At 37.7% G+C, this 25,147-nt stretch overlaps 1 protein-coding gene across 1 annotated transcript in view; it reads left to right on the top strand.

Annotated features, from left to right (window-relative positions):
- The window catches only part of HCRTR2 (hypocretin receptor 2), a 94,970-nt gene that overhangs the window by 57,076 nt on the left and 12,747 nt on the right, over positions 1-25,147 (top strand). The window contains exons 2-4 of the mRNA XM_008151558.3: positions 6,964-7,142; positions 14,373-14,616; positions 23,496-23,611. Of these exons, the coding sequence (XP_008149780.1) occupies positions 6,964-7,142; positions 14,373-14,616; positions 23,496-23,611 (539 nt within the window). The remainder of the gene's footprint in view (positions 1-6,963; positions 7,143-14,372; positions 14,617-23,495; positions 23,612-25,147) is intronic.

Here is a 25,147-nt window from a genome sequence, read left to right on the forward strand (position 1 = left end):
TTGCTCAGTGGTTAGAATGTGGGCCCCACACACCGAAGGGTCGCAGGTTCGATTCCTAGTCAAGGGCACGTACCAAGGAGGTTTGATCCTCAGCCCAGGTCAGGATGTGTGCAGGCAGCAATCAAACAGGAAGAAAAACAGAAGTCAAATGTCATAGGATAGGCTGCATTTTGTTAATTGGTACAAAAGGGCCAAGGATGAGGACGGACCATATGCCTCTCAGCGGCTCTGAGGACAGGGAGAGACGCAGATGCAACTCTGAGAGGCTGCACTGGGAATGAGTACTTGCAGTGACTTACCTGTAAAGAAGAAAAAGTCAAGGGCAACAGGAAATTCCTCTGTAAACAAATCCTACTGAAGTGAAATTACAGCTACTAGATGTAGCCATCAATAGAACTGCAGATTCTAAGACCCCAGGGCCTTCCGCTCCCCTAAACTTCTCCGCAGAGCAGCCTTAACTAGGAATACCTATTAATAACAGCACCGTTTTGGTCTTTGACAGCTCCTTCCTGTACAGAAGCCTCGGTACCAAGGAGGCTGAGCCCCTCCCTGAGAGGAATCATGCCACTCACAGACAGGTGAAGAGTCACCCCTAGTTTTCCACTTTCCCCACTGTGTTTTTCCTCTCTGAAGATTTTTATTTTGGATTTGATTTCCATAAATTATCTTCTCTCTGTTTCCGTTTTATAACATTCTTCTATGCACAGTGTCTCCCTGCCCATCTGTGTGTGTGAAGAGACTGTTTTCCTAAATCCCTTTCCAGATGAATTGTTAATTGTGGTGTCTTAATTATTCCCCACACTGCCTCGCTGATATCAACACCACAGTGACATCAGCTAGTCTCCATGCGATTTCCCGCCCACATTAACATAATGAGCAGGTGCCGATGAAAACATATTTGTCAAATGATAGACTTTTATATTTTCTCGGGGAAACAAAAACTGAAATGTATTTTAGACATATTATTGTGTATGCATATGTAATCACTTTTTCAAAAGTTTGCTTTCTGTTGCTATTAGATAACCTTTTGGGTGGCATATTTCACACTACAGATGTGATTCTTGGCAGTAGCCCATCTGTCAGACTTGTAAAAAACAAAACAAAAAAAAAGTGGCACATTTGCCTGCTGTTCTTCTGGGTGCAGACAGAGAGATTTATAGACAGCCTTGCCAAGGTGTGGAGGTGGAGAATGGGAGATTGAGCTTGGCATATTGGCCCAGGAAGAGAAGGACACAATACTAAAATTAGGAAGGAGGGCCAATGCCAGAGTGTGGGGTGCAAAGAGAGTGAGAAAAGGGGAGGCGGGTGTCTTAGGATTTCATGCAGAGTTCGTAATACCTTTTTAGGACTCCAAGTCAACTTCCCTGTTTCCAAAGTCTACATTCTGTAGTGTTTCTGGATGACTTTATGTCTATTTGCTTTCTTATGGGAGTTAAGTTTAGGCTACTAGTATTTTCCATGTGTATTCAATTGCTTTATTTGTTGTTTTTCAGTAAGAAAAACGGTTTCATTTCACCTTACTTCATTCATTTGTATTTAATTGAGAAGATGGTGCCTATTTTATCCTTTGTAAAAGTTATTTTTGGTCTAAAAAATCTCACTTGGAAAAATGTATTCATTTCCTCATTATAAAGAATATTACAATTTACTTGATGTTTAGAATTCATCCCTGAAGTGACAAAGTAAGCAGTTTCAAAGGCTTTCACTGACACGATGTGGCAAAGGGTGGAACTACAGTATGTTTCTAAAGATATTTCCTGACATGTCTATTGATCATTTTATATGTATGTAATACAACAAATAACCATCAAGGAATTATCTTACATATCTATGTGCATGTATTTATAGGTTAAATTTTAAAAACCCTAGAAACTGGACAATCTTTTATTAGCATATCTAAATTATATCATAACGTACAAATAATTAAAATTATATATAAAAATCATGCAGTTACTTTTTTTGCAGTTACTTCTTTTTAACACTGCCATTAATATTGTGGAACTACAGTATTTTTGAAACATTGTGTTTTCATGAACTCTTTTAGCTGTTTGTGAATTTTAAAAATTCATAAAATGAGTAATTAAGATTGCTCCTTGGCAATTCCATTCTGTGTTTAGGATTATTGAGAGACATCATTATAGTTCAAAATTTTATTTTCAATTTTATAGCATCCTTTTTAATTGAAGTTTATTTTTAAATTTTGGTAAGATATACATAACTGAAAATTTGCCATTTTATTTCTAATGGTACAGTTCCATGACACTAAGTACATTGACATTGTTGGTCAACCATCCTCACTATACATTTCCAGAACTTTTTTCATCTTGTAAAACTGAACCTTTGGTCACCTTAAACAATAATACCTTAACCTCTCCTCCTCCCAGCCCCTGGCAACCACCATTCTTCTTTCTATAGTAATGAATTTGACTCAGTACATAACATAAGTAGAACTATACAATCATTATCCTTTTGTGTCTGGCTTATTTCGCTTAGTATAACATCTAAACCTTGTTTTAATGTTACAAAATTAAATAATTTGAAAATGCGTAAAATAAAATTGATATACTTAATACAAATATTTTCAAGATGCGCAGTAACACACACTATATCATGCTTAATTACCTCTTGATATCACAAAATTGATTATTACTTGACATTTGAAGACATAAGTGTATGTTTAATAAGAGTTGCAATCTCACCTCTGAAGTTTACATGTTTTTAATTGTCGTATCACCAACAGATTGACAGTATGTCACCTTATGTAGTGTTAGTTTAAATTTTTCCAAGTACAAGTGTCAATTTGAGAGAGAAACATTTTCCATATCTGGGCCTGATAGATATTAAACTAAAAGGAAACAGTTTATTATAAGTGCAGAATAAAATGGCAAAGGTGTTTTTAAACTAATATTTCCTTTTACTATTTGCAAGTCAGTTAAACCTTTGACCCATACACTGATTAAGGTTGTATCTAATGACTGCATCTATATATTATTTTTAAAATCCATCTTTGCATCACAAGCTGCGGATGTTCCCATACATCTTGAGCCACCTTTCCCTCTGTCAGTCCTGTGGAGAAAAGATGGGTGATATATATACAATCAGATTCTTACAGATGGAGAGAAGGTTACCTTACAGAAGGGCAAGAGAGGAGGGAATAAACAGATTTTTATCTTCTCGGCACCTCTGCATCTCAAAAAACCTCTACTTTAATAAAGTCTGTGCTAGAGCTGGAGTGTCATTGACTGCATTCTTGCCTTCAGTGATGGCCTTTCATCCCTGTGTTCTCAACTATTCCTCCCTTGTTTGTGGTTAATGAGGGCAGGCTTTTCAGTTCAAACTCACTACAAATGGACTTGAATATTGATGGATCATGATCATTCAGAAAACTGGTTTTAAAAGTAATGCCAAGTTCATGTCTTGGGACCTACCAAAGCTCATCAGAATGTAGTGTATGGAGAGTTGTGAGCCAGGAGAATAATTGCCATGCAACTACGTTATGGCAGCTGTCAGAGTTTACTCAAAGAGGAATGAAGAAGATAAATGCTTTCTTCAGCTAGTGGGCTTTTCTCTCCCTTTAAAGCAGAGAAATGGGTAAATGCACTCATTAGTTTTAAGGTTTAGGAATAATTCTCTGAGGCCTGGTGCTCTGTTCTCCTAGCCCAGCAGGGCAGTGGCCCTGTCCTGATGAGTTGCAAACTTACTCTAGAGCAGTGACCCCTTATTTGGAAACAGAGTCCCTGCAGATGAAATTAGTTCAGATGAAGTCCTACTGGAGTGGAGTGGGTCCCTAATCCAATAGGGCTGGTGTCCTGATAAGAAGACAGCCATGTGAAGGTGGAGACACAGAAGAATGCCATGTGATGATGAAGGTAGAGATCGGGGTTATGCAGCCACATGCCAAGCAATGCCAAAGATTGCCAGCAAACAACCAGAGGCTAGGAGACAGTCAAAGCATTTCCCTACAAGTTTCAGAGGGAGCAAGGCCCCGTTGACTCCTTGATTTTGGACTTCTAACCTCCAGAGCTGTGAGACAATACATTTCTGTTGTTTTAAGAGACCCCATTTATTGTACTCTGTTGTAGCAGCCCTAGGAAACTAATAGAGTTATGATGTAGAAAAAACAGATAAGGTTTAGTCCTTCCATACCTGGAAAGAATTTGAAACCCATGAACAGAAAGGAAAGGGAAGCAGTTATCAACTCAACATAATTGCTAGTAGTTAAAGCCACCACAAAATGAACTCCAGGTCTTTAGCAAGTCATGAGTTTCCTACTATTAAAAATGTTCAAGCTGGATGGATCAGGCAGATAACTGAGGTGACTTATGCATCAAATGGCAGGTGAGACTGAATGATCTCTGTTGAAGTCTTGTCAGATAGATGTTGGCCACTTCCTTTTCATCTTCTGCTTCAATAGAGGGCATAACATAATGGCATAGCATGGTAGATACGAGTTAAACCTAAGCTCTGGCACTTATAGCTATATGTCCTTAGGTAGGTTTCATAACTTCTCTAGCTTCAGTTTCCCAACTGTTAAATATGAATATTAATATTCATCACTTCATAGTGTTACTATGAGGTTTAAACTAGTTAGTAACTTAAACTGATTAGGAGAGTGCATGGCAATAGAAAGTAGTATAAAAGTGTTGCTTGGGAAAAAAAACTTGCTTTCATATTGGTTAAACAGAATGCATTAACATTGTCTTTCTTTCCATCACTGCTATTTCTCACCTCCAAAATATGCAGAATTAAGAGAACTGGGGGGGAGGAGGGGGGTCAATTGGGGAAAAAGGAGACACATGAAATACTTTAAACAATAAAAAAATTTAAAAAGAGAAAACCAGAACTGTTTTTTTTAAATATTGTGGAGTTTTGTTTGTTTTTTGTATGTTTTTTTGTTTGTTTGTTTGTGTGTGTTTTTTTTGTCGATTCAAAATTATACTATTTGGACCACTTATTGACCAAGTATCAGTGGTATGATGCTTTTGACAATTTCCTTATAACAAGGCTTGATAATGTGTTAGTCCCTGCTAGGATGGGTTTGTGCATGGGGGCCGGGGGAAAAGAGAGAGAGAGAGAGAGAGAGAGAGAGAGAGAGAGAGAGAGAGAGAGAGAGAGAGAGAGAGAGAGAGAGAGAGAGAGAGATTCAAGTGTTTCTGAGAAACAAATAATTCTGCAGTATCATTTTCAGATACTAACAAACTACAGTTCACCCTAACAAAGTTCACCTGAGTTTGTGGGTCCTAGGTTGATGGAGTTAGATAAAGATGTGAAGTTTTTTTGCAAAATTAAACCCTGGGAATTTTAACCCCATTCAATTAGCATCTGTTGGTGACTGAAGGGTAATTTCAGCTTCAGGAGCTAGTGAAAGCATTTTTCAGTATATGAAACTCTTAATAAATTATACATAATTGCCAAAAAAAAATCATCATTCAGTGACTTAAATTTAACAAAATGTGCTTTTGTTTCTTCACTATATAAGGTCACTAATCACTGCATCATTTGGGTGCATGGGAGACAGCTCTGGCAGGTTAATGACATCCCAGGCAAATTCACAGTTACTTTCTGTGAAGCAAACCATCAATAAATGTGGTAGCGGTGCTTGCAACTATATAATTCTGAAGTCAATGATTATGTAACTCTTGGATACACCAGACAGAGGGAGGGCAGAGGATCAAGGACTGGTTGTTCTTCCATAAAGAGCAAGTCGGTGAGATAGTGCAGCTCTTAAACATAAGTGTATACTGAAAGGCAATGAGGCAGGCTCAGCTGTGAAAGACTGAAAAGTATGTTTGTGTTAAGGTGATGTTTAGAGGCCATGAAGAGTAAGAGAAAGAAGGATGGAATTTTTAGAATTTATATGGGCTTTGTTATAACTTCTTCATTTCCCAAAAGAAGGCGACCAGCGTGGTGAAAGGTTAGCTCTTTGCTTGGTGTTTAATCCCAGTTCTTCTGCTTTATGAGCCATTTGTCCTTAGACAAGTTCCATGAATTCCCTGTGTCTCAATTACCTCATGTTGGTCATGATGTCCTCCCTTTGGGTTTGTTATCAAAATTAAATGACCTCAGCATACAAACCATTTCGCTCAGTGTTTGGCAATAACAGGAGCTGAATAATTATTGACTTTTGTCTTTGAAGCCTCTTCATCTATTGAGGTTCTGATGCAGCGTTTGAGATCAGATAAGGGTAAAAGTCATGGATGAGGCAAATTACACTTCACTGGAAATAATTAGCTCCTAATTCAACTCAATTCAGGAAATATTTCTTGAATATCTACTACATGTTGAGCACTGAGGGAACATCAAGAAAAGTCAAAGGTTATTCTATAACCTCTGGGAATCACAATTCAACATGAAGTAAAAGTTAACACAATCTTATGACCCATTGAGAAATGTCTTGCAAGGCAAGTGAACTGATTTTTAAGTATATATTCAGCATTCACACAGATTGATGAATTCAATGAAAATTCACCACAACCTTAAATTATCTTTCCTTTTCAATATTTATTTTGGACTTTATAAGAATATTAATTAGCTTGACAGTGTTTCCTCATGAGTATCTATTTTGTTTCTTTGTTTAGTTTACTGTCTTAGTCTCTCTGGGCTACTACAACAGAATACCATCATCTGGGTGGTTTACAAATGACAAATGATAGAAATTTATTTCTCACAGTTCTGGAGGCCAGAAAGTCCAAGATCAAAGTGTTGGCATGGTGAATGACCACTTCCTAATTTATAGACAATAGACTGGTGAATGACCACTTCTTAATTTATAGACAATAGACTTTTTGCTGTGTCCTTACAAGTAGTCAGAGATAAGGACACTAATCCCATTCACGAGGGCTCCACGATTATGATGTAATCACCACCCAAAGGCCCACCTCCTAATAACATCACACATGAATTCTGGGAGGATACAATCATTCAGTCCATAATAGTTACTATTCCTTTTTCTTTCCATATCAGTGTGTGTGGCAGTGTGGAAGAACCACCACATGAGGACGGTGACCAACTACTTCATAGTCAACCTTTCTCTGGCTGACGTGCTCGTGACCATCACCTGCCTTCCAGCCACACTGGTTGTGGACATCACTGAGACCTGGTTCTTTGGACAGTCCCTCTGCAAAGTGATTCCTTACTTACAGGTAATTGTTTTTGATACATTTTGGTTCAAACACAGAGCTACTGAAAAATTACTTTCAATTGTAGTCATAGTGCTCTAATGACTAGTTAGCTAAGAAAGAAATATACTTGCCCAAGGAATTGACAAATAAGGATAACACAGGAATCAGAAATCTTAAGGAAAGAAATACTTGAGACTTTCTATGTAAACAAGTTAAGTTCTGGGTTAACAGAAAGCAACAGAATCCTCAAGTCATTATTAGATGCTGCGTAAACTTTTTACTTCTTTCACCTCTAATTTTCTGATGACAAAATAAGGAATATGAACAAAGTAATGATTGAAATTCTCCCAGGCCAAATAATAGACAGCTATCTGTTTTTACAAGTGGTTGCATCTCATGCTGAAAAATTAGGAACCATGTGATCAAAGCAGTACAGTACACAGGTTTTAGTGTAGTTTCTGAATAAAACCACCAGGTTTGGAATATCTGTCCTGCCATTCACCAACTGTATGCTATCAAGCCAAATACATAAGCTCTTTGTGATTCACCTATTTAAAAAGGATAATAATTTTAATTATAGCTATAGTCTATGGTTGTTGTTAGTCTACTTATATAATTTATATAAATCACTTGGCATAGTGATTACCCTCTGGTGGATATTATAAAAACTTAGGCCTTGGCTGGTTTGGCTCAGTGGATAGAGCATCAGCCTGCAGACTGAAGGGTCCCAGGTTCGATTCTGGTCAAGGGCACATGCCTAGGTTGTGGGCTCGATCCCCAGAAGGGGGCGAGCAGGAGGCAGCCTATCAATGATTCTCTCTCATCGTTGATGTTTCTATCTCTCTTTCCTTCTCCTTTCTTCTCAGAAATCAATAACTATATATATATATAATAAAAATAAATAAAAACTTAGTATGTTCTCAGTAACTATCAGTCATCATCATCATCATTAGATTATTTATTGTTCAGTAATAAAAACAGCTTTCCTATGATTAATTGCCCTACAAGAAGATAAGAACAAATACTTTCAGAGAGTACTTTTTAAATGATATTCTGATAGCTCTAAAATCTTTGAACAAAAAAAAAATTCCTAAGTTAGGGGCCCCAGCCATAATACTCAAAGACATGGATGCCCTTTAGCAACTGAAATAAAATGATTTCAATTTAAGTGAATAAAATGCTGGCCATTCCCTGTTTGTGTTCCCAAATTCTATACCCATATCCATCTTCCACCATCTCAGTTCCTACTCCATCCAGTCTCCCAGAGATTAATCATAGTATTTGGAGGAAACAAAAATGTGCTCCTAATTATAAAAAAAAATTCTTATAAGCAGAACAAGCAAAAATATTGATCTAGACACAGACCTTACACTCTTCAGAAAAAAGTAGCTCAAGATGTATCATAGATCTGAATGTAAAATACAAAACCATAAAACTCCTAGAAGATAGTATAAAACTTAGATGACCTTCAGTATGTTAATGATTTTTTAGATACAACACCAAAACCATTATATATGAAAGAAATAACTGATGAGCTGACTTTTTCAATTAAAAAATTCTGTTCTGTAAAAGACAATATCAAGACAATGAAAAGACAAACTACAGATAGAGAAAATATTTGTAAAAAGATAAACATAATAAAGTACTGCTATGTAAAATTAAGGGAACTTTTAAAACTAATTAATAAGGAAATAAACACCCCAATTAAAAATAGGCCAAAGACCTTAATGAACACCACACCAAAGAAGTTATACAGATGGCAAAGAAGCATCTATAAAGATGCTCATCTTCATATGTCACCAGCAAAATGCAAATTAAAACAGCAACGAAATATCACTACACAACTGTTAGAATGGACAAATTCTGGAACACTAGCAACACCAAATGCTGGTGACAATGTGGAGTAATACTAATCCTTATCCATTGCTACTGCTGGGAATGCAAAATGGTACAACCACTTCGGAAGATGGTTTGGTGGTTTGTTGCACAATTAAATATAGTCTCACTATATCATCCAGCATTTGAATTTCTTGGTATTTCCCAAAGGAATTGAAAATGTATGCCCACACAAAAACTTGCACACAAATTTGTATAGCAGCTTTATTTATGACTAGAGGCCTGGTGCATGAAAGTTGTGCAGGGGTGGGGAGGGGTGTCCCTCAGCCCAGCCTGCACCCTCTCCAATCTGGGACCCATTTAAATGGGCAGTAGGACATCCCTCTAACAATTCAGGACTGCTGGCTCCCAACTGCTTGCCTGCCTGCCTTCCTGACTGCCCCTAACCACTTCTGCCTGCCAGCCTGATCACCCCCTAACCACTCCCCTGCCAGCCTGATTGATTCCTAACTGCTCCCCTGCCAACCTGTATGCCCCTAACTGCCGTCCCCTGCAGGCCTGGGTCCCCCCTACCAACTGCCCTTCCCTTCAGGCCATGACATTATAAAGATAGTCCTTATTACTAAATGAAAAAAGACAGTCTAAGGAGACTAAGTATATTCAGTACGATGGCATTCTGAAAAAAGGCAAAATTATGGAGAAAGTACAAAAGATCTGAAGTTATCAGAATGGGAAAGGTTGAATAGGCAGAACACAGAGGATTTTTAAGGCAGTGCAATGATAATATATAATGGTGGATACATGTTGTTATACCTTTATTTAAAACCATGGACTGTACAACATCAAGAGTGAATCATAACGTAAACTATGAACTTTGGATGATTAGGATGTGCAATGTTGTTTCATCAATTATAACAAGTGTACCATTCTGGTGGGGGTGTTAATAACAGGACAGGCTATGGATATGGGGGGGGGCGGTGGCCAAGGTATATTGGAAATCTCTGTACCTTCTCCAAAATTTTGATGTGATCTTAAAAGTATTCCAAAAACACAAAGTCTTGATAAAAACACAAGTTGGGGGAGACTACAAATAGCTCATTAGTAGAAATTATACTAATTTGGATCTGAAATGTTATAAAAATATTTGTAGCCCAGTAGTTTTACAATGACCTCTTATACAGAGAAGTGATCATTTTTTTAGGTCAGATTCTTGATAGAATAGTAAGTGGGAAATAGTAAGTGGAAATTATAAGCTTCATGGCAGGCATTAAGTTTAACAGGATTAGTTTGAGTCAGTTGGCTGAAAACCATGAATGGGTTACAAAAATACACTGCAGCAAAATTCTTCCAGAGAAATACTACATTGAACAACATAAAAAAATTCCATAAGAAAGGGGTCTTTTGGTGTTTTCATAGAAACACAGGGGAAATCATACTAGCAGAGAATTCTAATATGTCACCATTGCTGTGCTACTTCCAGCAAGCTTTGTATTTCTCTTGGTTCCAGTAACTATCCGGGGGGAAATTGGGGGAATCCTATTAAGTTTCAAGATGGCTTTAGTTGCCCAGAATCTTCTCTTTGCTGGGAGAGATGATTTTAAGCTGTCTTTATGAAACAGAATAGTCCCTTGTTAAGAGTGAGGTGATGCGTGAGGTGTGGATCATGCGGTGATAGTGCAGTCTGCTCTAATGCACAATGACCCTTTGTTATAGACCAGGTATTTCAGATTCTACTGCTAACACTCGAGGACTGACTGGAAGCAGTGGGAAACAGTGAATGATGCAGGATATCCATCTCTCTGAAAGTCAGGGACAATAATCATCTGCACAGCATAACTTTCCAAGTCCTACAGTTGAAGGAACAGTCACCTCCTAATAGATTCTGCTTCTCTTTAAACAATGTCCAATCTTATCAACTCCTCAGTTGATCCTCTTCTCCATAGGCCGAGGAGACAACTATAGAGTATCCACAAGATCTGAGTCAGATGGAAAAGACCAGATCTATTCATTACCTCATTCAATATTACTTGTTGATGGAAAGTTGCAAATGCAAAAAAAATATTGACACACTGGTAAAACTAGTATCTCCAAATTCTCGCATTATTAATTGCTCATTTTCCATAGCATTTTCCCAAGTGGAATAAACAGTGTCAATGGTCAATAAGCCAATAACTGAACCCTTTGCACTCGCTTGCATTTTTCATTGAGCTGCTACCGATGCTAACCGTGTCGAGTCACACTCGACATCCGAGTGCAAAAGGTTAAATTTAAGTATTTCTTTTCCTTAATTATAATATTCTGAAACTGATGGCTTTTGCACCTAAGAGGATACTTTTGTCCTACTGAATATTTTAAAACATATTACAGAATACCCAGCCAGTTATTTGGTTATGTTTAAGATTCTTTGGACATTTGCTAATTCTCTATAAATTATAGGTTCTTTTTCTTCTAAATATAATACTATGCAACCTTTAGATTTATGAATGTTGTACTATAACACTTTGGCAAATGCTCAAAAATCTTTAAAATCTTATAAATATAACAAGTCTTAGCTGAATAATTAAAATGACATTTTAATATCCTATATTATAAAGAGGTAATATGCAAATTGACCCTCATGCCATTGCACAAGATGGCTGCCCCCATGTGGTCAAAAATGGCCACCACAAGATGGCCAGCAGGGGAGGGTAGTTGTGGGTAATCAGGCAAGCAGGGGAGGGCAGTTGTGGGGGGACCAGGCTTGCAGGGGAGGGCAGTTAGGGGCAACCAGGCTGGCAGGTGAGGGCAGTTAGGGGTGACCAAGCAAGAAGGGGAGGGCAGTTGGGGGCAACCGGGCCAGCAGGGGAGCAATTAGGTATTGATCAGGCTGGCAGGGTAGTGGTTAGGGGGTGATCAGGCTGGCAGGCAGGTGAGTGGTTGGAAGCCAGCAGTCCCAGATGGTGAGAGGGATGTCCGACTGCCAGTTTAGGCCCGATCCCTGTGGGCCTGATGTGGGATCGGGCCTAAACCAGCAGTCGAACATTCACCGAGGGATCCCAGATTGGAGAGGGTGCAGGCTGGGCTGAGGGACACCCCCCAAGTGCACAAATTTCATGCACTGGACCTCTAGTCTTTAATAATTATACAAATACTAGAGGCCCGGTGCACAAAATTCGTGCACGGGGTGGGGGGAGGGTCCATCAGCCCAGCCTGCACCATCTTCATTCCAGGACCCCTCAGGGGAGGCTTTCGGCCTGGTGCCACAGCAGACACCCAGCTCCCTGCTATCGATTGCAGGGGGGTCTGCTCCAACACCAGGCCAAAAGCCTCCGCTGGAGGCTTTCGGCCTGGGGCTGGAGCAGACTCCCAGCTCCCTGTCATCAATCGCAGGGGGGTCTGCTCGTGCACCAGGCCAAAAGCCTCCGGCAGACACCCAGCTCCCTGCGATCCATTACAGGGAGTCTGCTCAGGGCAACTATGTATGAAAATTAACCGCCATCTTGGTTGGGTTTATTTGCATACTCCCTCTGATTGGCTGGTGGGCATGGCTTGGCTGTTGGGCTTGGCTTGGGCATCGCAAAGGTGCAGTCAATTTGCATATTACCCTTTTATTAGGTAGGATAAGACCATTAACATTTATTAGGCTAGTTGCTGAATAATTACTATGAATTTTTTTAATTTTATATATACATATATAATTTAATTTTTAATTTTTTTCTTTCACTTACAGCAGTAGTTGGCTTTTTTTTCCAAGTGACTATTTTTCTAATATATTTTTTTATTGTTGATAGTATTACAGATATCTCTCATTCCCCCTCCATCCCCCCAAGTCCAAGTGACTATTTTTTATGAGCACAGAAATGGTTCTGCACAGGAAATGCCAGGAAAAGAACAGAAGCCAATAGAGATGTGGGTTGTGGTTGCCTGATGGTCAGACAGGCTTCTTCACTCACAGTCACACATTCCCACCTTCCAATCTATTAGTGCCTGTCATCCAAACCTGTGATGTGGCAACATTTCCACTTCTAACTGGCATGTGTCTCTGAGGTCTTTTTGTCATTTCTATGTGCAAATATAAAACAGACTCATTCTCTACCAAAGAAAGCCTCCAGCATCACCCTGACCACAGGATGCCCACAGCAAGAGTGAATGACCAAGCACCTGACAACAGAAGAAATTCACATAATCTCACTTCACTTCATTCTCAACATCCATAACCCCCACTAGGTTCATATTTGAAATGATTAACAGTCTGGTTGATTTAATCTAATATCAAAATCTAAATGAAAAAGGCACTCAGAAGAGCACTCCTTGAAGTGAAAAGCAGTAACAAAACTCTTCATTTATAATCACTTATGATATGAAGGAATTTTATATCCCCTCAAGAAAATCAAGTAAATTGAATGCTAGTGTGTATAACACACCAATAAATATAGTCGTCAAACAGTACATATTTAATCACTGATTGTCAAGGGTCCATTCAGGGGATTCTACTGATGGATCAGACATGCAGCATAGTCTCTCACACAATGCCCCCTAACAGAGAAGGCCCTGCGCTTTGGCTAACTGTAGGCACTGGGTGGCAGTCTTTCAGTGAACTGTTCTGAATAGATTCTTACTGTTTAAAAGTAGAGAGAAACACTAGAAATGACTTTGTAATTTGAACCATACTATGTCTAGCTCTTTCACCCACATTGATTAGAATTCATGAATAATAAATCACTAAACCTTGTTGAACATTTTACACTTCTAATTTCTTGATTGGCTAAATATGGCACAGCAGCTATGAAAGGTCAAGTGTGCAGATCAATACCATAACAATTCTACCCCCAATTTAGTAATAGTATTGAGGGGCCTTGGGTGCTAGACATATTGGCAGGGAAGTAATGGAAGTTGGTTAAGAGAAAGGGATTGGTTTGGGAAAGAGGTCTGAATGCACTCTAAGTAACACCAAGAAATTCCCAGGCGTAATCAACTAATCTAAGCCTACACTGATAGAGCTTAGCCCTTTAAGATTATACTTATAAAGTGAAATTAGAGAGTTTTCCAGTTCAAATTAATCATATGTGTTTTATTTCTTCCAGTTGAGGATATGATTTTCTCTATCAATGGAAAAGTTTCAAGACAATATAAGGATAGGAATCACTCAAAGACTGCCAGATTATAAATTAAAACATTTTGCATTAAAAAAGTTTGCAATGCTTTCATCGTACCTTTTGCATGTTCAATAAGAAATATGATTTTTTTCCTAAAACATGTTTAATATTATTTTTGGCAGAGATTTTTTTTTAATTGGAAAGCACTGCATGGAACATTTTTTTTGGCAATTTTAAATATGGTTATTTGTTGTGACTGCCTTTCTAATAAGGTAAAAATATTAAGAGTGATCCATGTAATACCAGGTGCCTCTCTTGTACTCTGTCCTTCTTTCTCTAGACCGTATCAGTGTCTGTGTCTGTCCTCACACTGAGCTGCATTGCCCTGGATCGATGGTATGCGATCTGTCATCCTTTGATGTTTAAGAGCACAGCCAAGCGGGCCCGGAACAGCATCATCATCATCTGGATTGTCTCCTGCATTATAATGATCCCTCAGGCCATCGTCATGGAGTGCTCCACCATGATCCCCGGATTGGCCAATAAAACCACCCTCTTCACAGTGTGCGACGAGCAATGGGGAGGTAAGTGCATCATGGCCCACAAGCTGGCATTTCTGTTACAGCTGCACACTGAAAATGTCAGTTGCATAGCCACTGTAAAGCTGGCCTTGTGTGTTTTATTGCCATTTGTTCATAGTTTTGTAAAAGCATGAAAACCAAGTGGAAACCTAAAATAGTTTCACAGAATAACTCCACCTGTCCTGGTCCTTTAGAAATGCTATATATTATGATCTAGTTTTCAGATAGGAAATGGAAGGAGTTTATTCCGCAATTCAGATCTGGTTATGTTACCTTTTCTTAAATTCTCTAAAATGAAAAGGACTCATTTATATGAATTCAAACATGAATTCTGGAATGATTCACATTTTATAAGATGGCTCAAGGGTCAAGTTCCCCAATGGGCTTCAAATATGACTGAATTTTTCATTTGAAAACCATGTGCTAACTGGACACTCGACTGGAGTTGAGTACGTGGACCAATGCTGTTCTCTGTGTCAAAATATCTAAGTTTGCTTTCTCAGTTCATAACATATCCTAATATATAAAACCCTGGGTCGTATGGACCAGTAATAACTGGAGGCTTTCCAACCAGAAGTCAGTGCTGGCTCCGCCCCCAAGCAAGTGGAAAGGGGCAATCAGGCAGGCAGGAAGAGGCATTAGGGGTGATCAGGTAGGTAGACCAGCGGTTAGGGGTGATCAGTTAGGCAGGCAAGTGGTTAGGGGAGATCAGGTCGTACCCTTAAGCAAGTGCTTAGGGGCAATCAGGCAGGCAGGCAGAGTGATTAGGGGTGATCAGGTAGGCAGACCAGAGGTTAGGGGTCATCAGGTAGGCAGACCAGCTGTTAGGGGTGGTCAGATATGCAGGCAAATGGTTAGGGGAGATCAGGTAGGCAGACAGCCCCTTTCAGGGCTGTCCCCGCCCCCAAGCAAGCAGTTAGGGGCAATCAGGCAGGCAGGCAGAGTGATTAGAGGGGATCAGGTAGGCAGATCAGTGGTTAGGGGTGGTCAGGTAGGCCAGCAAGTGGTTAGGGGAGATCAGGTAGGCAGACAGCTCCTCGCAGGGCTGGCCCCGCCCCCCAGCAAAGAAAGAGGGAGGCCCAGGCCAGCCAAGCCATTGCTCCCCAGCCTGTCGCCTGCAGAGAGGGGCCACCAGTGGCAGGGGAGAGGGGGCAATGCGGCACAGATGCCAAGCAGTGACAGCGGCGGGGGTGGGGCCAGCTGCCTGCAGCCCGGGGAAGGAAAGCCCTGATAGGCCCTGATCTCAGGCCAGGCCTAGGGACCCTACCTGAGGGGTCCTGGATTGTGAGAGGGTGCAGGCCGGGCTGAGGGACCCCTCTATGTGCACGAACTTTTGTGCACCAGGCCTCTAGTTAAATTAATAAAGTTTATGTCTGGCATAATTATGACATAACTTAGGAATTATATGAATTGTGAATCCTTTTCGCTCCTGTATGATATGTAAGGTAGTTCATTTTAAATAAGCAGAAGCTTAGAGGTTTATGCTCCTTTGGTCCCAAACTCTCAGGGACAGTCTAAGGTTTTTCTGTAACAGTGGAAACACTTCAATCAGTGCCGGGTGGTGACACAAATCTGAACCCAGCAAAGAATGACTGGAAATTTTTAAAATCCTGCATTTTAGCATAGCATGCACTAGTTCCAAAATTATTGCATAAAATTTGAAGAAAAAAAAAATCTGTCCTCTTCTGAATAAGTGTATAACAATGGCTCATAATTACGGAATTTAAACATTATGAAAACATTGGTTTATTAGAAAGCTATACATGTATGCCTATTAGAAAGATGTACCCCACCCTGACTGGTTTGGCTCAGTGGATAGAGCGTCAGCCTTTGGACTCAAGGGTCCCAGGTTTGATTCCGGTCAAGGGCATGTACCTTGGTTGCGGGCACATCTCCAGCAGCTGATCGATGTTTCTCTCCCATCGATGTTTCTAACTATCTATTCCTCTCCCTTCCTCTGTGTAAAAAATCAATAAGATATATTTTTAAAAAAAGAAAGAAAGAAAGAAAGAAAGAGGTACCCCAAAACAAGCAGGGCACCAATGGGATACCTTATGCATATGACATTTTCAAGTATTTGAATTAATTTATGTTAATTCCTACCTTGGTACTTTATTAGAATACTGGAAAGAGAAAAAGTCAACAACTGAGACATTAGGCATATGCTTTCACTATAGCAAGATAAAGTTTAAAAGGATAATGTACATTTTCTAAAGTCCTATGATAGCTATATTTCACAATTCACTTTTTTTATTATCCCAAATATTAAATATCATTTTTGTTGCTGAGATTTACTCTTCTAACATTTGGAAAAAAGTTTGCAGAGGGGCTAACATTTCCACAATGTGTTTAAGATGAGCAGGGTTTCTTCAGACAGGGAAGAGGAAAAAGGATGTCCCAGGAAGCAAGAAAATCTACACAATGGGCAGAAGAAAGGAAGAGGGTCCCAACTGACAGTTTTGGGAATGTAGGACTATGTAGATTTATGAATGAATTGTATTTGGGTAGAAAGTGGGTTGGGGCCCATTGTGATATGTCTCTTATGCAATTGCTTTATAATGAGTTATATTTGAAAACATTCTAAAAATCTCTTGGTCAGAATTCTTTAATTAATTCATGATGAAATTGAACCATAAATTCTTTGGTCAATATTATGAAGCAAATAGATAAATGTAAATCTAAGCTTTCAGTTCAAAGTTGAGATTTTTAAAATTTTATAGAAATGGTAATTAGATAAAACACCCACTTACTATTCATTATGTCAACTAGATAAAACACCCACTTACTATTCAAATATTTAATAATATTTTTACTAAAGTATTTTAGGAGTTTCATTTATAAGTAAGTTTATAGGCAGTTTTTATAAACTTTTCCTTTTTTATATTGTCATGAATAATCAGGTAATGTTAATTCCCATTAGCAAACAGTATGAAAAGGTAGTGAATTTTGACAGTGGTTACAATTAATAGCCACATCATCTTCTAATTATGTTTGAGCAATATATATATGTATATAATTTTTATTATTTAGCTCTAGCAGGGACATTTTCAAAAATATTTTTTTTAAAAGCAATTATTGTTGAGTACCTAAAAATCTAAACTAAGCTTTCAGAAGTCATTTAGGAAAATTACTTAAAAGTGATTTTATATTAGCCCATAATTACTTAAAATTATTATAAAGGCTAAAATTAAGTGGCTCCAAATTGAATTTGATCATCCTCAAAATCAAACAATAAAATCTAAAAAATTGTCTTTTTCAAATTCTATATAATAAAATCCTAATATGCTAAGTGTCTGGTTGTCTGGTTGTCTGGTTGGCCATTCAACCAATCAAAGCGTAATACACTAATGATATGCTAAGGTCGCTCAACCTCTTGGTATGATGTGCACTGACCACCAGGGGGCAGACAGTCAACCGGTTGACCAGTTGCTATGACATGCACTGACCACCAGGGGCAGATTTTCCAACCAGTAGGTTAGCTAGCTGCTGGGGTCCAGCTGATTGGAACTGAGCGAGATGGGCCAGACACACCCTGGAGCCCTCCTGCAGTCCCTCCCTGGCTGGCTAACCTCCCGTGTCCCTCTCCGGCCCTGATCATACACCAGTGGGGTCCCTCAGCCTGGCCTGGTCCCTCTCACAATCCAGGACCCCTCAGGGGATGTCGAAGAGCCGGTTTCGGCCCAATCCCGCAGGCTAGGCTGAGGGACTGGTCCACAAATTCATTAATATTTTCAGTATGACAGAGTTCTCAGTTATTTTGCACAATGAATGAGACAATATTAAATGAAATTGTTAATCACAATTTTTCAAGAAGAATCTGAAAGAATCCAAAGTAGGTTTTTATTTTGCTCATTAGACATTTAGTTTATAATAATTTTTACATAGCATGAGCTTTGCTAACTTAGGCTATTTATAAGTCCATATTCAACTTAAAAAATGTTATAACTTAGATACATGTATGATACTTACAACCTTAAAAACATCATAGGAATTATAGTTTACATTGTCAGCTCTCTAAAGTTTAAACATTCTTAAAATCTGAATACCATTTTGCACAATTTTTAAAAATGTGTTTTGAACTGTGTTTTTTTCTCTTTATCCTAAGTTATATCAGTAATGTAGTTATAAAAGCAGACAGTGATATCATAATTGTCTTACAACCAATATTCAGTGTGAAAAGAGACAATAAACAATGTGGTCTCTTGATTCATATCTATCAAATAACCTTTGGAAAATGCTGTCTCATTCATTGTGCAAAATAACTGAGAACTCTGTCATACTGAAAATATTACCAGAAAGATGTGATATTTTATGTAAGTCATTATATTCATTACTGCCTATGGCTTGATGAGAAGAAGAAAAAATGACCACAAACCGGAACTTTTGGTAGGCACACTTGACACTCAAAAACAAACAAAATGTGTTAATATTTATTTTAATGATCTTAAAATATGTATTTGTATATGTTCATTGTTTGCTTCAGTCACATCAATTCACATTTCTAAAACTTAAAAATTCTTCCAGAATTATACCCATACGTTTTTGATTGATTGGTTTATAAATGCATCGTTTCACAGGATGATTCTATTGGGAGGAAAGCAACTTTCTTTTTGCACTCAAACAGTGAAATAATTTTCTCATTATTCTATCATCCAATGTTTAATGAGCAGGCACTATTTGTCAAACATAGTTCTGGACACTGGGAATATATAATTCTCTCCTTTTGGATTTTATTGCCAAATTGTTCTTTAATGGTCTGAAAAAAACATAATAATGGATCTCTTTTTTACGGTCAAATTCATTATGGCATCTGGTCTTTATGAGATTTTGAAAATCTAGAAATATGTATATATATACATATTTATATGTATATATACATATTTATATATGTATATATAAATATACATATATAAATGTATATGTATATGTATATATGTATATACATATACATATATACATATATATATGTTAATAAGAACATTTATTAAAATATTTATTAGGGGAAGATACTAAAATATATTAAAGATTTAGGTAAGCTTTAATCGATCCATAAACTTTGATAAGGTGGCTCAAATTAAATATTTGGGAAATTATTTTTAATTTAGTTGCCATTAAATCCCTGATAGGAGTACCATGAAGTAGAAAATGTTTGTAGTTTTTAGATAATTAGATTAACATGTTGGCTCACAAATGGAAATTAACTCATCTGAGGGAAATTAAGTTTTCCTTAGCCAGTCTGGCTCAGTGGATAGAGTGTCCGCCCCCAGACTGCAGGGTCTCAGGTTAAATTCTTGATTGCAACCAATAGATGTTTCTGTCTCTCCCCCTCCCTTCTACTCTCTCTATAAAAAAAATTAAGTTTTATCTAATATATGATATTATTCTTTAATCTCTGATTTCAAAGCTGAAATAAATATCCACATTTGCTCCTTTTTGTTGCTTTAATATGTATGCAAGGATTTATTCAGATATGCCTATTCATCAGTTGAGTAGAAACACCAATTTTTAATGGTTATCAATCTTCAAAATGCTGTTTTCTAACTTAGATTATCCTTTAGTGGGACAAGTTTCATGTAGCTACATTCTAGGTTGTATATAAATGTTTTAAAATATATTTAAGACATTGCTCATCAAGTGCAGAGAGGCTACAAAGACAACTTCAACACAGACAATTTAACATTTCCATGGTATTTCTGGGTTTCCGATCAGCTTAGACTCTAAGCATGAAATGAGGAATTTAAGATTATCATGTTACCCCAATTATGTATAATAATATCTTTATTAAAACAAACTACTATCCCAGCCTGAAAGTATAATTTTGCTTGATCAGCTTTTCTGTGTGGGTGTTCATTATCATAATAAGTGTTTACCAGCCAATTACATATTTTCCCAAGTATTTATATAAATATAGCGACCTCTGAATGAGCTTTCTCTCCCATCTGTTTAAAACTTCAGACTGTTATCACAGTGATGGGAACCACAGCTACAGTTAAAAAATAAATAAAAGCCTATTAAAATCTACCTTCCTCCACTCACTCAATTCAGTTAGTCTGATGCAGACATCAAGGCCTCCCAGGTATGCAAGCTTCAAAGCTATATCTTTATGTGGGGAGCTCATGTGACACCTTCTTTAAAACAAACAAAAGTTCAAAGCCACTTAGGTGCCTGGAAAGCACTGAAGTCACTCTTCTTGGAAATTGGCTCACCAAATGCTGCTGGGGCTGTGGCACTTCAAAGGGAATGGCTGTTTGTTATTCCTCTAGTCGGGCTGCTTGGGTTCCATCACTTTTTATGTAACTGGCCTGTTTTACAGGATAAGCTTGAAAGGGAGTTGGAAACTGATGAGCTAGGTGTAAGCTACTTGGGACACAGAGAAGCTAAAAATGACTCATTGTGCTCTTAGACCCCTTAACTGCACATACCCCCTGCTGTCTCCTCTGAAGATTATGATAGGAAAATATTTCTATCAGAGAAAAAAGACCGAGTTTTAGAAGGAAGAATAAGGCGAATATTAAACTCAACCAACTCTAGAAGATAAGGCTATGAAATCAAATGGAGGGTATTCAACTTAAAGATATGTCTAAAATATATTCAGTAAGAATTGAAAGATTGTTCATTAAATGTTATCATTAGGATGGTGATCATGACAATTATTATTCATTGATCCTAACTATATATTGCCCTTAACACATTTGATGGCATACCTGAGTCTTCATGCTTCTATACAATATGCCCTTTTTGAAGTAAGAAAATAATAAAATGCACGGTGGTGATAGAGTTATCCCTCAATGATAGTATGGAACCAACCCCATTGTAAATATCAAAATTAAAATGACTTGTGTAATTTTTAGAAATTAATTTAAAAAACCCTTTGTTTTGTTAGCTTTTAGTTAGAATTATTTCTAATTTTTGCATTTAATATCTATGGAATCCATGCAGAATATTTTTCTGGTTTTTGTTTTACTTTTAAGTAAAAGTAATATATTCAAGTACTAGTGTAAGAAAAATATCCTTTAAAGCATTTAAAAAATCAGTAATATATTTATTTTAGGAAAGCAAAATAATCTACACTAATAAAAGAGTAACATGCTAATTGACCGTACCTTCACAATGCCCACCAGCCAATCAGGAATGAGCATGCAAATTAACCCAACAAAGATGGCGGGTTAATTTGCATACGCAGACTCCAAGCAGCAGTGACAGGGCAGGACACTTGCGTTGTCATCATGGCGACGATGAAGGCATTCCGCACCACCCCAGCCACTCTGGGCCTCTGGGCAGTGTGGGAAGGCAGGAAGGCGGCTCCTGCCAGAGCCAAGGCGGTGCTGGCAGCCAGGGGAAGGAAGGCCCATTCTTTCACGAATCTTCGTGTATTGGGCCTCTAGTATATATATAAAAGCCTAATATGCAAAGTGTCCCCTCAGGAGTTTAACCAACCAGGAGTTTGATCGCTCACTATAATGTGCACTGACCACCAGGGGGCAGTGTTAAACAGGAAGGCCCCAGCCAGCAGCCGGCAGCCAGCAGTCACGGAAGGGAGGCCCCAGCTGGCAGCTAGCAGCTGCTAGGGACCCTAACCATGCACGAATTTCATTCACTGGGCCTCTAGTAATAATAATAATAATAATAATAATAATAATAATAATAGTAATAGTAATAGTAATAATGTTAAGCCACAATGCCATTCATTAATTTATTAACTGTTTAATAAATGCCTAATGTGCGATAAGATTTACTTGTGTTCATAGAATTAATGATAAGTAAGAAATAGTTATACTTCTATAGATGCTTATCTATAATAATCTATAATAATAAAAGCATAATATGCTAATTAGACCAGATGTCCTTCCGGACAACCTTCCAGATGAAGCCAGAGCTGCAAGGGAAGCCCAGGTCCCAGGTGCCTGCTGGTGACCACAGGGAAGCCTGGGTCCCGGGTGCCAGAGGCTAAGCTGGTGCTGGCAGCCATAGGAAGGAAGGCCTACTCTTGCACGAATTTCGTGCATCTGGCCTCTAGTGACTAATAAGTGAGATGGATGTAAAAAAGACAATACCCATGTCATTTTAAAAACTAACTTTGCCTGGCCAGCATGGCTCAGGGGTTGAGTGTCGACCTATGAACCAGGAGGTCATGGTTCGATTTATGGCCAGGGTACTTGGTGGGGGGCATGCAGGAGGCAGCCTATGGATGATTCTCTCTCATCATCAATGTCTCTCCCTCTCCCTTCCTGTCTGAAATCAATAAAATATATTTTAAAAACACTTCTAAAAAATACTAACTTTAAAAATCCCTTAAAAATCTCATTTTTATTAAAAGTAGATGCATACATACATACATATACACACAACATACTTAACAATTAATTTTGTATGTGTTCTATTTATCAAATGTTTGTTGTATTTTTTTCCATTTTTTTCCACATTTGAAGGTACAGTTTATATTTTAATAAGAAGAAATCAACTGAATTTACATTCTCTTGCTATTTTAACAAAAGCATTGGTAATTAGGTTTTGATTGAGTCATGTCCCCTCTTGTAAATGTGAGTGTAGGAAAATCCAATTTAACTTTTATTAATTAACCCCATGTAATCAAAACAAATAAGGGCTTTCAATAAATGAACACTTGACTGGATAGACTCTGACAGCACAAATTAAGAAATAGCTAATTGTTATTCCTCTCTGGGTCATTAAATGAAATTAAGACTTCACATTTTGTACATACAGACACTGAATGAATGTAAGTAGTTAATGTAAATTATTTTTCCCCTTTGTATATAGATGTGCCAGTGAAATTATATAGAAGGTAAATCTCAACAATAACAAAGTTACCTTTAAAAATATCTATGAATTATATGATTTTATTATTTTGACTTTCATTCCAGGGAAAATTTACCCCAAGATGTATCACATCTGTTTCTTTCTGGTGACATACATGGCACCTCTTTGTCTCATGGTGTTGGCCTATCTGCAGATATTTCGTAAACTCTGGTGCCGACAGGTATGTATTTCAAACAATGTCCTTGTGCTTTCTTCAGGATGTGCTTAAAAATGAAACTTAAGAGAGGATGCTTAGCAAAGGATTGTGCATTTTTCTAAAACACTAAGGCTCTCTGGCCCTGGCAATGTGTCCAGGCATTTCTTTAGAGTGATTGTTATGGAATGTATTTTATGAACTGCCTTCATGACTTTAAATTTAAACCTCTGTGATTAATTGACTTGATTTTTGTCTAGGACTGATACTATAAATTTTACTTTTTATGAGAAATAACAAATTAAAATTCCATTAAACTTTCCTGATGCATTTTTATTATGTGGGTTAAATCTCCAACTTCAAATATATATATTTTTTAGAACAATAGAAGATTCCAGCAGAATTCAATGTTTTAGAAACTGTTGATAGTGCTGATTTGGGAATACTAAAATTTGTTAGGTAATGTTGCTTTTTCCAGTTTATGTAGTAAATCACTCAGTGGTTCATTCATCAAACATTTATTGTATTTTTTTGTAAGCATATCTGATTAAAAGCTAAATGTCTATGTCATTGATGAATTCATAGCCTACAGAAGGGAGACAGTCAGGTACAGAATGAAAATTACGTAAATAAATATAAGCACAGGGAATCAGAGGAAGGCTTAGTGGAGGGGAATCTAAATCAAAGCAGGTAGCATTTAAGCTAAACCTTGATTTGTAAAATATCACCAAATAACACATGTAGTAGTTTATAAAAGTATAGACAAAGGATAAAGATCAGTCTCTTCTATTTGTAAATTGCATATTTAAATGACATTACTTACAATATCTCTGTCTCTAAATTTATGGCCAGTACTTTGAGCTTACCTGGCTTGTGAAAAACCATTCCTTTAGTCTGTTTGCTCTGACACATTTTACCAAACTGAAAGAATTTGTTGGGCCACTTCAATTCATTAAAATAATTTCACAAACCTTTTATTTGGTTTTTGGCTGAGGATGAGTCTTAATTTGAATCGTCTTCATCCCCTGTTATTCAAAGCAATTTTCAAGTTCATCTTTTAGTGGTTGAATACAAGCAACAGCTGCATTTTTCAGCCCTGTATGTCTCATAATTTCAAATTTTATATTCCTCTATTTTTGCAAAGAAGTCCTTTCTTTTATGATCTCATAAATGCAACCAGTACCAACACTTTTTATCATTCTGTTCCCTGACCTTTTTAACTAAAGTAACAAATGCATGTCACTGTAAAACATAGATGGTGATTTTCCAAATCCTAATGATGATTTCCTCAACACTCTCCACTGACCACAAAGCCAATGCCACATATTTTAGGCTGTTTGTTACTGTTATTCCCCACTTCTTGATAACTATTATCATACTAGTCAGTTTTTATTTATTTTTTTAAGAGATCCATCACCACAAAGCATAAGGATTCTTTTTTTTTTTTAAATCCTCACCCAACGATATTTTTTCATTGACTTTAGAGATAAAGGAGGGGGTGGGAGGGGGAGAAGAGAAAGAGAGAGAAAGAAGCATCAATGTGAGAAACATCAGTTGATTGCC

This window comes from Eptesicus fuscus, chromosome 10 (assembly GCF_027574615.1).
Source record: "Eptesicus fuscus isolate TK198812 chromosome 10, DD_ASM_mEF_20220401, whole genome shotgun sequence".
Lineage (NCBI taxonomy): Eukaryota > Metazoa > Chordata > Mammalia > Chiroptera > Vespertilionidae > Eptesicus > Eptesicus fuscus.